Here is a 12627-nt window from a genome sequence, read left to right on the forward strand (position 1 = left end):
GCGGTCTTCCGATGAACTCTCGGAAACCATTCTGCGGACTCCCGGCAAGCTCTTAGACTTCACGATTTGATCTTAGCGAGTTTCAACGAGCTTCGTCGGCAAGCTCCGATCTTTCTCGGCGAGCTCCGCGAACTTCCAACGAACCTTCCGGCGAGCTTCCGAAAAACCCTTCGGCAAGCTCCCAACTCATTCTCGGCTAGTTCTGGTAGCATTCCCGACGAACCTTCGGACTTCCGTCGAACTCTCAAACTCGCAACAAATCCTTCGCGCTTGACTCCGACACTTTGTTTCGCTTTATGTCTTCATTGTTATCATAGTTAATCCTGCACAACAAAACAAAACTTCGATCGAGACAATTAATCCTAAGAAATTTAACCAAGTTGTCCGGCATGTCATTGGTCCCTCGACGTTTCGTCCGATTCTTCGGCGCATCGTCCTCTCCTGCAGCCTATTGCCCAATCGGCCAGTTGACTCCGCAACTCCGATATCCTTGGCACAATACCTGCTCTTCTTGGCTCGATGCCCGAGTCCACGGCTCGAAGCCTTTTGTCGATACGTCGACCGATCCACCGGCCCGACGTCCAATCTTCTGACATGTTCCTTCGGCACAACATGATTTTCCTACTTTAATTGTCTCATCCTGATCGAAGCATCCTGCGTCACTCAAAACACAGATTAAATCATAAACATATATCAAGTAGTTTCATCATCAAAATACGAGATTCAACATCCACCACCCATACCAATACCACAACCTACAGCTCCTGGACATCCAATGACAACTCGCTCAAAAAGTGGTATCTTTAAATCACGTCAAGTTCTTGACCTACATGCTCTCATACAATCCTCTCCTGAGACTAGTGAACCTACCACAATCACTCAAGCTCAAAAATCTCCACACTGGCGTAAAGCCATGTGTGAAAAATATGATGCCCTACTCCATAACTCTACATGGACTCTTATGTCATTTCATCATACACAAAACATCATCAGGTTTAAGCGGAACCTAGACGGGTTTGTTGTTAGATACAAAGCTCGTTTAGTTGCCAAAGGGTTTCATCGACGACTTGGAGTTGACTTCACAAAGACTTTTAGCCCCGTAATTAAACCTATAATAATTCGACTTATACTAAGTTGTGGCCATTTCCAGGAGCTGGCACTTATGCCAACTGGACGTTAATAATGCCTTTTTATAGGGGACTCTAACTGAATATGTCTTTATGCAGCAACCCCTTAGTTTCGTTCATCACCAATATCCAAGGCATGTCTGCAAACTACAAAAAGTCATTTATAGACTCCGTCAGGCTCCAAGAGCTTGGTATACTGAACTTGGATTGTTTCTGATATCAATTGACTTCATCAACTCCAAGTCTGATACCTCTTTATTCTTACGATAACAAAATAGGAATATAATATATCTTCTAGTGTATGTAGATGATATTATTGTCACAGGCAATGATACCTTGGAGATTCAGACATTTTTAAAGCAATTGGCTGATCGATTCTCCTCAAAGATTTAGGACCCCTAAGCTACTTTTTGGGAATGGATGCAATATTTGCATCCTCAGGTCTTCTCCTATCACAAAGAAAGTATATTCAAGACTTATTATCAAAGACAAATATGTAAGATGCAAAGGAGGTTGTAACTCCTCTCTCTACTGGTGCATCACTTAAAATATGTGATAGCAGCACTCCTACAGACTCAACTCAATATCGCTAAGTTCTTAGCTCCTTACAGTACTTGGCTCTCACTAGTCCAGATATCTCATTTGCAATCAATAAACTATCTCAATACATGCACCAGCCTTTTGCTATGCATTGGTCTACGGTTAAACGAATTTTGCGGTATCTTAAAGGGACCCTCAATCATGGTCTCTTTCTCAGCAAACACACTCCACTTCATCTTCATGCTTTTGCTGATGCTGATTGGGCAAAAAACTTTGATGATCGCACCTCCACCTCAGGGTATATCGTCTTTCTTGGGTCTAATCCAATCAGTTAGAGTTCTAAGAAGCAAAAGACAATCATCCGGTCTACAACTGAAGCTGAATATCGTGCCATCGCTACCGCTGCTGTTGAACTCAATTGAGTTACAAATCCCCTCAAGGAACTCAAAGTCAGCTCTACCCTTATTCTTACAAACTATGTTGGAGCTACCTACCTATGCGTCAATCCAGTGTTTCACTCATGCATGAAACACATTGCTATCGACTTTCACTTCATGCGAGATCAAGTTGTCAACTTTATATGTCTTATATTCATACGGTTGATCAACTAGTAGACTCACTCACGAAGCCTCTAGCCTGAAAACTATATTTGTTGCATCGGTCCAAGATCGATATCCTTGACAAGAGCTTGATCTTGTGGGGGCATGATAACAGAGAGATTTTCTCAACTGCATCGCAGATGAGAGATTTCCTCAACTACATAGTAGATGAGATTTCCTCAACTGTACGAGGAAATCTCGCTGTTCAATTGAGAAAAATCCTCTCTTTCACTATATATAAATAGACATTATATGTTACTAATTGAGATGTGTGTTCTTTTGTCTTCACGATTTCACTCTTAATTCTATAAGGTCTAATACTAAAGTCATAGAGCACATATTATCCTTATTCAAATCTGACATAACACCAGCATTAGATATCAACTTATCACTAATTCTAAGAGGATTGAAACACTGATTAATAATTGAATCATATAAACTCATCATCATCATCCATTGCTATAATATCACCATCTTCATCAATATAAGTAAGGTTAATTTTTAGATATATCATAATCTATATTTCTATAAACATTGAACCGTTTTGAGTTCATTTTCATACTTCACCTTAATTATAAAATCTCATTTATTTTGTATAGCATTGGTAGATTCACATGTAAAAAGTTAATTTTTAGATTTATCAACCCTTCGTACAAAATTAGCTTGCAGATATTGTGTTCCTAAATAATAAAATCCTTAATATGATCATACTTTTTATAATAATAACATTGAATATTCATCTTATAATAACGTTGACTATTATCTTGGATGTTTCTTTGATTTTGATCATCAAGTTTATTGTTTGATTACCTCTCGCATCATTTTTTTTTTCCTTCCTCCTTGAAAACATTTAATTTACTTTGCAAGACATGCTCAATATAAGAAATTTGAAATCTGTTCAATATATACTCATATGATTCTAAGAAACTAAGCATTTCACTAACATATATCTCAGATAAATTTTTTGATTCTTCAATAGCAACAACTGCATGATCATATCTATCCGAGAGACGTTTTTAAATTTTTAATAATTTTTTGATAAAAAAAATTAATTCATCGTATCTTTTCATCTGATTGACTATCTTCATAACTCTTGAAAAATAAGCTTGCATAGTTTCACTTTCACTCCTAAATAAACTTTCAAAATTTCTTCAAAAAGTTTGGAGCTTAATAGTTAATACCTTAGAGTTGTCATTGATATTTTTGCTCCAAGACTCGTCAACTACTTGTGGAAGGGAATAAAGGACATGTACATCCTTTATTTGATCTGGTTCTAGTTACATCATAACTTTCTTCAATAATCTCTCGTAGATCTTGTCATCTAAATTAAATTTTCATCTTTGCACTCCAAATCAAATAATTATCTCCTCTAAATATTGGGACCGCTAAGGACAAATATCGCATGACAACACTTGTACTATTCCTCTAATCAGAAACAAAAAAAAAATTATTATGGTTCTAATACTATTTATTGGGAATTAGGATAAAAAAAGAGATGTGTTAAAAAGCCAAGCACCAATAGAAAAAAAAAAACTAAAAACATAAAAAAAAAAATCACTAAAGAAACCTAATTACAATCCTAAACCTATACTTTTGCAGCTCATTTATTGCTCCATCTTAATCTGATTTGGTACTCGTTAAAAAGAGATCACACTCCTATTTATAGTCTAGATTATATATTAAAATATATCATAATCTTATCTAAAATGTGTTAGGAATCTAGTTACGATAGTCCTAATTGAGAGGGACATTCATGTAAAACCTACCTAAGCCGGCCCCTATTAAAGATGTGAAGAGGTCGGTTAGGGTTAGGAGGTTGTTTCTTAGATAAGAATAAGGAGTTGTAAAGGAATAGGAATCTTAAGTATGAGTCATATTAGGAGTTAGGGTTTAAAAGCCCTATAAATAGTCATGTATTCCTCCTCTTTTGATAAGCAATAGATGAATCTTTTCTGCAGCCTTTGAGCAACAATTTTGAGGGAAGAACCCCTATAGAGTTCCAAGGAGGTTGATCCCCTAAAGAGATCAACCCCAAGTTTAGAATCTGTAAGGGTTCTAACACCTAGTATCAGAGCAACGTTCTTGACATCTCGCTGCCCTTCCACATCCATCTATCAACCCTCCACAACCATCCAAAGCAATTCCCACAATTTCTTAAAAGATCGTCATCGAATTCCGCCATTATCTCTACCACCACGGATCATCCTTTGATCTCCCCGTGAATTGCAACAGGTTTTGGTTTCCTACCTTACTGCTGCTGCAATTTAGTTATCCTTATTCGAAAATCTAAAAAAAATAAAAATTATTCCTATATTGCTGCATAAACTTTTCGTCACAAAGTTTTCATCTCTATAACGAAAGATACATTGTAGAATTCCAACCGCATAGCATCATCTGTTTAATCTTGCTACTGTGCTTTTTCTATCCAAATTTTTACAAAATTTTTATGACATCTTTGACACTTCCTAACAGTAGATTTCCCTTTTGTTTCATTAAAAAATTCTCAATATAAATTACTGATATTTTATGTCTAATCTGCTACACTTGAAAATATATGCTGTAGAAAATTTCAACCGCATATTATTGCCTTAACCCATCTATTTGTAATATTTTTTGAATGAAATTTCTTATACACTTCATAGATCATCTTGGCTTCCATCTAAGATTGATCTATTGAGAAATTCATCTCTAAAAACGATTTTATGTTGCTGCAAATTTTCGTCGTAAACCGCTAAAATTTTTCGACGAGAATTCTGCAATCGCAACTTGCACCAATTTCCTTGCTGTTATACTGCCAAAATTTTCTTGATTATATTAGACATCCTTGCTATCATATAAACTGTGATTTTGCTATCAATTCCCTCCTCAATTCTCTCAAGTTTTTGGTGAAAATTATGTCGAGAAACTGTTGTTTCTTTAACGACAATTCTACTCTTACAAGACAGCACATACTTGCTGCAACTTCTACGTATTTCTATCAAACCTTTGCTACCATCTACCACAGATCCAAAACTTTCATCCACAGCCCTAAAACTCCACTAAACCATACCCTCAAACTACACCCAAAACAAGCCTAAACCGCAGCCTACATCTACCAATCCACCAACCCTTTCGACCATCACCTCTCTCAACTTGTACATGTCTTTAACCCGACAACAAAAGAGAGATCATAATATCACAGATTTGGAGACATATACTATGGCATCTGAGGAGGCAATCGATGCTAAATTCGAAGCCTTTGAGGCACGAATGGAGGATACGATTCGGAAATTCTTTACTAAACTCAGATTGGGCCGACTACTAAGCCCGAAGAAATCACATCAAGGAGAGAGCTCTGCCCAATCGCACCAAGCTCGAAGAGATGACTTCCAAAAGAGGGGAGGTTCTATGATCCATCCCAACTATCCACGCATGAGGGTGGACTTCCCTAGATGGGAAGAAGGAGACCCGATTGGTTGGATTTCGCGTGCGGAGCGATATTTTTGGTACCACAAAACCGCGAACGCATCTATGGTGAAAATTACAGTTATACATCTTGAAGGGGATGTCATACAGTGGTTTGACTAGTTTGAACATACTTATGGAGTCCTTTCATGGCGACAATTCAAATAAGGACTGTTGATCCGCTTCAAACCAACTGATTATGAGAATATTGACGGACAACTAACAAAGATCCGACAAACCTCTACTATTCAGGAGTATCAAACCAGGTTTGAAAGGTTATTTAATCAAACTCATGATTGGTCTCAAAAATAGCTATTGAGGACCTTCATTGAGGGCTTGAAGCCGGAGATCTGAGGAGAAGTTAAAGCGCGACAACCATATACGCTTATGGTAGCCATCTCTTTCGCACGACATCAAGAGGAACAATTGAACCATGAAGCTCAGAGTACTAGGGTCGCTCCTCAACCAGTAATATTAAACCTCTCAACCCCCCCTATTGTCGATCGAGTCCCTGCACCAAAGAAGTTGACAAGAGAAGAGCTTCGGGAGCAATCTGCGAAGCGGTTATGTTGGCATTGCGACGAGCCGTGGAGTTACAAGCATTGCTGTAGAAAAGGGAGACTTCTTTTGATTGAACCAGTAGAAGAAGAGACCATTAAGCATTCAAATGAGAGCCTTAAACATAATGAAGAAGATGTGGAAGAAGAGCCACAACCGACCGACGTTACAGTACACACACTAGCTGGCTACTCAAACCCGCAAACGATGAAAGAGAGACTTCTTATGATTGAACCAATAGAAGAAGAGGTCATTGAACATTCAGAAGAGAACCTTGAACATAAATAAGATGCGGAAGAAGAGCTACAACCGACTGACGTTACAGTACACGCACTAGCCGGCTACTCAAACCCGCAAACGATGAAAGTTGGAGGCCTTCTCAAACAACAACCGATCACTGTTCTCATCGACACGGGCAGTACTACTAACTTCCTAAATAGTAAGCTTGCTGTTAGGATAGCATTACCTATCGAGAATCATTACAGGTTTGATGTTAAGGTCACCGACGGACGGATTTTGAATTGTGATCGTAGGCGCCCGCAAGAGAAACTATTGCTGCAGGACCAAGAGATAATTACAGATTTCTTCCGTTTCCCTCTTAACAATCATGAGGCCATGCTCAGAATTAAATGGTTGACGACATTAAGTGATATTTCTTAGAATTTTATTAAACTAATTATGAAATTTTACAGTAAGGAGAAACAGGTGACATTGCACGGGAAATGTGGGGGCGATATAACAACGATTTGCACACACAAATGGAGAAGGTTTTGCATAAAGTATGCAGCGACTTTTTGGTACAACTTGAGTATCAAACTAAGGGAGAGCCAACAGAATTTGAAGATCCAAATCTACTTCCTTTGCTTGCTGAATTTTCAAATATATTTGACGAACCGCGCAACCTACCTCTTACCCGTCGGTATGATCATTGTATAACGATCCTTCCAGGCAAATCTTCAGCAAATGGTCAGCCATATCAATATCCACATCTCCAGAAGGATGAAATAGAAAGGATTATAAAAGAGATGCTCGAAACAGGAGTTATTCGGCCAAGTTGCAACCTTTACTCTTCACCGGTGCTACTTGTACGCAAGAAGGACGGAACAAGGCGAATATGTGTTGATTACCGAGCTCTCAATGGTATAACCATCAAGGACAAATACCTTATTCCAATAGTAGATGAAGTGTTAGATGAAAGGGAGCACAAATCTTTACAAAGCTGGACCTTTGATCTGGGTATCATCAAATACGAGCGTTCGAAGAAGACATACCGAAAATCACCTTTTGAACACACAACAACCACTACGAATTTTTGCTTTCTTCAACAGAAGGTGGAATATCTTGGGCATAACATATAAGAGGAAGGTGTACTAGTGGACCCCTTCAAAATTAGAGCAATGCAAAACTGGCCGACCCCGAGAAACATAAAATTGCTACATGGCTTTTTTGGGTTTAACAGGCTACTACCGTAAGTTCATGAAAAACTATGGAAAGATCAATGCACCACTTACTTCCTTACTGGAAAAAGATGTCTTCCAATGGTTGGACAGAGCCTCCGCTTCCTTCGACAAACTTAAGGCAGTCATGACGACGACGCCGGTGCTAACACTATTAGGTTTCAACCGACCCTTCATTATTGAGGCCGACGCATCTAGAGTCGGAATTGGAGTCATTCTCATGTAAGATGGTGGACCACTCGCATACACTAGCAAGACAGTATCTCTCTCCTATCAAAATAAGTCATTATATGATAAGGAGATGCTCGCCATTGTGCACGCAGCAATGAGGTGGAGACCCTACTTGATTAGTCGACGATTTCAAATTAAAACCGACCATAAAAGTCTCAAGTACTTTTTGGAGCGAAAGATATCATCCTCTAAGTAGCAAAAATGGGCAACAAAACTTTTTGGATTTGATTATGAAATAACTTACAAAAAAGGGAAAGAGAATGTTCTTGTAGATGCGCTTTCGTAGCTACCCGAGCAAGTTGAAGTTTCGGCCGTTTCACTTCTGACCAGCGACTTCCTTGAGGATATTAAGATGGAATGGCAGGAAGATTCAAAAACTAGTAAGATTATAAAAAATTTGGAGGAAGCACCAAGCTCCGTGGCTCATTACAATTGGGACTCAAAAAAATTACACTATAAGGGACGCATTATGCTTATGATAAATTCTACTTGCATCTTCACGAGCAGATTTTGGACAAAGTTATTCTATATGCATGGTACTAAATTGAAAAGAAGTATGGCATATCACCCACAAATCGACGGCGAGACAGAAGCTGTAAATAGGTGCTTAGAGACAGCCCAAAGCCACCTGCCAAATATGACTATCCAAGGAGAACTCCAGACCCAGCCAAGTACTAAAGTGCTAATACAGTGGGTGAACCTACCAATAGTGGGTGAACCTACCAACAGAAGATGCCACTTGGGAGAACTATTACGACTTGAAGATTAAATTCCCAAAATTCATGAATCGTCAGCCTCGAGGACAAGGCTGATTTGAAGAGGGCGGGTCTGTTAGGACTCTAGCTAGGAGAGTCCTAATTGAGAGGGACATTCATGTAAAACCTACCTAAGCCGACCCCTATTAAAGAGGTGAAGAAGTCGGTTACGGTTAGGAGGTTGTTTCTTAGAGAAGAATAAGGAATTGTAAATGAATAGGAGTCTTGAGTAGGAGTCCTATTAGGAGTTGGTTAGAAGTATGAGTCTTGAGTATGAGTCCTATTAGGAGTTAGGGTTTAGAAGCCCTATAAATAGTCATAGTCATGTATTCCTCCTCTTTTGATAAACAATAGATGAATCTTTTCTGCAGTCTTTGAGCAGCAACTTGGAGGGAGAAACCTCTATAGAATTCCAAGGAGATTGATCCCCTAAAGAGATCAATGATATCACATATTAGCATTATTTTAACACTCAAGCTCAAATTAGTCCTAGCGAATTCTCTAGCACAACACACGCTAAAGTATAGTTCGTACCGTCAGACGTATCCACGTGGTTAGATGTTCATTGCAATGACAAGAACTTATCAGTCTCACTTTATTTTCTATTATAACCCATAATAATACTCTCAATGAAAACCCAAACTTATCTGCACCACTACACGCATAGTGTTCTCTTCCGTATCCAATGCATCTAAAACAAAAAGAAAAGGAAAAGGAAAAGGAAAAGGAAAAGGAAAAGAGGAGGAGGAGATCCTATACTGGATTGCCAGATCAGACACTGGAGCTTCAACACCTCCTTTTTGCCATCAGCTTCTGCGTCGCCACTGCAAAAAGTGCTGCGCTTTAATTAAGCCTTTCTTTAATAAAGCGGCGTGGGGTTTGACCTTCGTCCCAGTTTACTCGACTCGATACGCGACGCCACGACTCCAAGGACGTAAAACAAGTCGTCGTCATCGTGTGATAGAACGTTCAACCCTGCCATTTCACGTGTTATTATTTTATGTGGTCGGTACCCACCCAACACACCCCTTACGGTCGCCATCTAAAAGCACTACCGGTCCATTGAGAGATATCCTATTGGTGCACAGAGTGGTGGCCCAACACTAGCATGTCCCCCAACGCGGCCGCAAAGATTGGTATTGGCTAATACCAAACCCAAACATGTGGAGTTTTGTCGTCAGCACCCTACTCGGAGATCGTTGAAGAACCTAAGTGAAGGAAACTACTGGGCGACAGTTGAGACTTTGTGTGTATGGACGTGTGAATAAGATATATATATATATATATATATATATATATAGAGAGAGAGAGAGAGAGAGAGAGAGAGAGAGTTCCCACTTATGAACAGGAAGACATGTTTATGTTGGAAACATGAGTTGCATGCATGAGCATATTGGTCAGCAGAGAAAGTTGACAAAGCTAAGGATGAGTAGACCCAGAAGATGACCTGTGTGTTTTTGTGGGAAGAAGGTGTTAAGAAGCTCCATTACAGGACAATTTTAGCATTTAATACTGCTTATTCACTGTGTAGACAAAATCATGAGATTGGAGGATAGCAAGCAATAGAAGATTAAGAAAACCCTTGCCGTAAGGTTTTATGATACTTTCTTTCATGGGATTTTCTGGAAATAATGTTTTTATCATGCATCCTTCACGTCCATTATCAGAATTAATAAATGAGAGTGTTGAACTCTTCACGTCTAATTTTAAAGAGAAATATTCAAAAACATTAAACCAAAAGCCATACTTATTTTATGTAAAGTTCTAAAGCTTAAGAATATTTTGGTGACAATTCAAAAGCTTAAGATTCAATATAGGTAATGGAAGACTTGTGGTATGAAAACACAGACCAGAAGTTTGATGGCGTGAACACTAATCCATCTTTTTCTCTTCTTTGCTGTGTAAAAGATCGACACTTATGTTGAGTGCAGAGCAAGACAGTGATTTATACAGTTGAATGCACCAAATCCGATGAGAAGCTAGCTTGTTAATAGGTGTTAGGAATTTGTGCTTCAACGAGAAGAATGCTGTTCACTGAATTCATGTGAAGATACGGCATGCATGATATCCCATTCTGTCTATCAAAAAACTACAGAATATACAACATATCAAAGAATGTGTGTGTGTAATCTATATACGCCTCCTAATCCTATCAAATATTCTAGGGTTAGAGTGTCATCTTCTCTATATGGATTCATGGTCCCTCCAGGCCTCAGATTCTTAAGGATTGCACCAGGTTGCCCACCTGCATGGCTGCGTCCTGCCATCGCCATGTGTCGAAGCTTTGTTCGCTTAGAAACCGCCTTGCCTTGCTGAGGAGATCAGCGCCATTCTTCTTCACTTGCGCCACCTTTGGGCACTTCAACAGCCCTATGTAAGCATCCAAGTCATGGACGCACACAGGGTTCTCCATCTTGAAGAAGTCCAGTGCTAGCTCAACCCCTACATGAGCGTAACATGAGCTGCTCCATGGCAGCTCGTATCTCTCCGCCAACACCTTGAAGTTCTCGTTGAGAAACACTCCCGGGAGCTTGGTGACGGGGTCGTTGACGTTCACCACCCTCAGGACCTTCACCCCGAGCTCCTCGCACCGATCCTTGAATCCCGAGTTCCCCACCCTCGGGCCTCCGAAGGAGTACACCGTGATGGGCACCTCCTGCCGCAGTCCGTCCCGGTTCAGGCCGAGCTCCGCGAGATCGTACCCAAGGAGGAGAGCCAGGGAGCTCCCCATGCTGTGCCCGGCCAATGTAATGCTCAGCTCCTCGTCTTTGTACTTGTGGATGAGCCGCGAGACCTCGGAGAGCAGCTGCTCCCTGCAGCTGCCGCTGCTAAACTTGCTGCTGCTGTCGTCGGAGGTGTAGAGGCTGAGGAAGCCGGACTCGACCTTGACGTCGGGGCGGGGGTCGTGGGGGTCCAACCGCGCCTGGGTGAGCGAGCTCATGAAGTTAGCGATCCACTCGGTGTTGGTGACTGTCCCTCGGAAGGAGATCAGAATATCCCTTCGCCCCAGACGCCGCACCGCCTCGTCGGACGGCACTGCGACGTACCCGATCCACCGGCTGCAGCAGGTACCGCTCTGCGTCGGGATGCTGATGTCCGGCGTCGCATACACGTACTTGGTGATCTCATAGCCGGAATCCACCATGCCCACCTCCCGTAGCATGCTCCGCTTCCCGTACTTGCAGTTCAGGTAGCGCCGCGAGGCGGGGTCGAGGTCGAAGGCCTTGTAGCATGCGACGACGAGCTCGCCATACCGCACGATCTCGTCGCGCAGCAAGGGATTGAGGGGCTCCACGAGGTCCTCCCAGTCGTCGGCGCCTTGGATCTCCCTCCACATACTAGCGAGCGCGGGCCTGCTGGGAGCGGCGGCGACCGCCGTGTACTGCTTGATCCCAACGCTAGGCGCGGCCACGGCGCCTGCAGGCCGCATCGCCACGGTGGATGCGGCGACAGACTTGGCCGACACCCGACGCCGGCGCCCGCTAACGTCGTGTGACAAGAGACCAGGTCTCGGTGCCGGTAAGCTCGACGCCATGCCGTGATCGCAGCGCCGCGAGAGAGGGAGGGATGGAGGAGGAGATCAGGCTGAAGAAGAGCGGTTCGTTGTGGAGTAGGAGGTGGAAGGGGCGTACATATATATCCGGGACGCGGTTGTGGGAGGTGAGACAAACGAGTGAATTGGATCGCATGGTCTCCATTTGTCGCAAAAAAGCGTTGAATTCTGGCGAGTCTGCAATCAACTTTTCCTCATCCTTCTTTTCCTTGGAAGTGGTCGGTTTGCCTTCAAGATCTCGTGGTGTGCGGCTGATGGCACGAATCTTAAAGAAGAAAAAAAGAAAACGCAAATGTTTGCTGACACAAAATAATTGTTTATCATAAACATATATACGTATGTGTATTGAAAACTCTGATTTGA

General features: G+C 41.5%; 1 protein-coding gene across 1 annotated transcript; it reads right to left on the minus strand.

Annotated features, from left to right (window-relative positions):
* Positions 1 to 10779: 10779 nt before the first annotated feature.
* LOC103985241 (galactolipase DONGLE, chloroplastic-like) lies at positions 10780 to 12289 on the minus strand. The gene has a single exon (XM_009402884.3). It carries the CDS (start codon positions 12244 to 12246, stop codon positions 10924 to 10926), a length of 1323 nt encoding a protein of 440 aa, XP_009401159.2. The 5' UTR covers positions 12247 to 12289; the 3' UTR covers positions 10780 to 10923.
* Positions 12290 to 12627: the final 338 nt, after the last annotated feature.

The sequence above is a fragment of the Musa acuminata genome, chromosome BXJ1-5 (assembly GCF_036884655.1).
Source record: "Musa acuminata AAA Group cultivar baxijiao chromosome BXJ1-5, Cavendish_Baxijiao_AAA, whole genome shotgun sequence".
Taxonomy (NCBI): domain Eukaryota; kingdom Viridiplantae; phylum Streptophyta; class Magnoliopsida; order Zingiberales; family Musaceae; genus Musa; species Musa acuminata.

Bases quoted from the DNA above. Each gene is read 5' to 3' on its own strand.
- LOC103985241 (XM_009402884.3), bottom strand. From the start codon at position 12,246: ATGGCGTCGAGCTTACCGGCACCGAGACCTGGTCTCTTGTCACACGAC.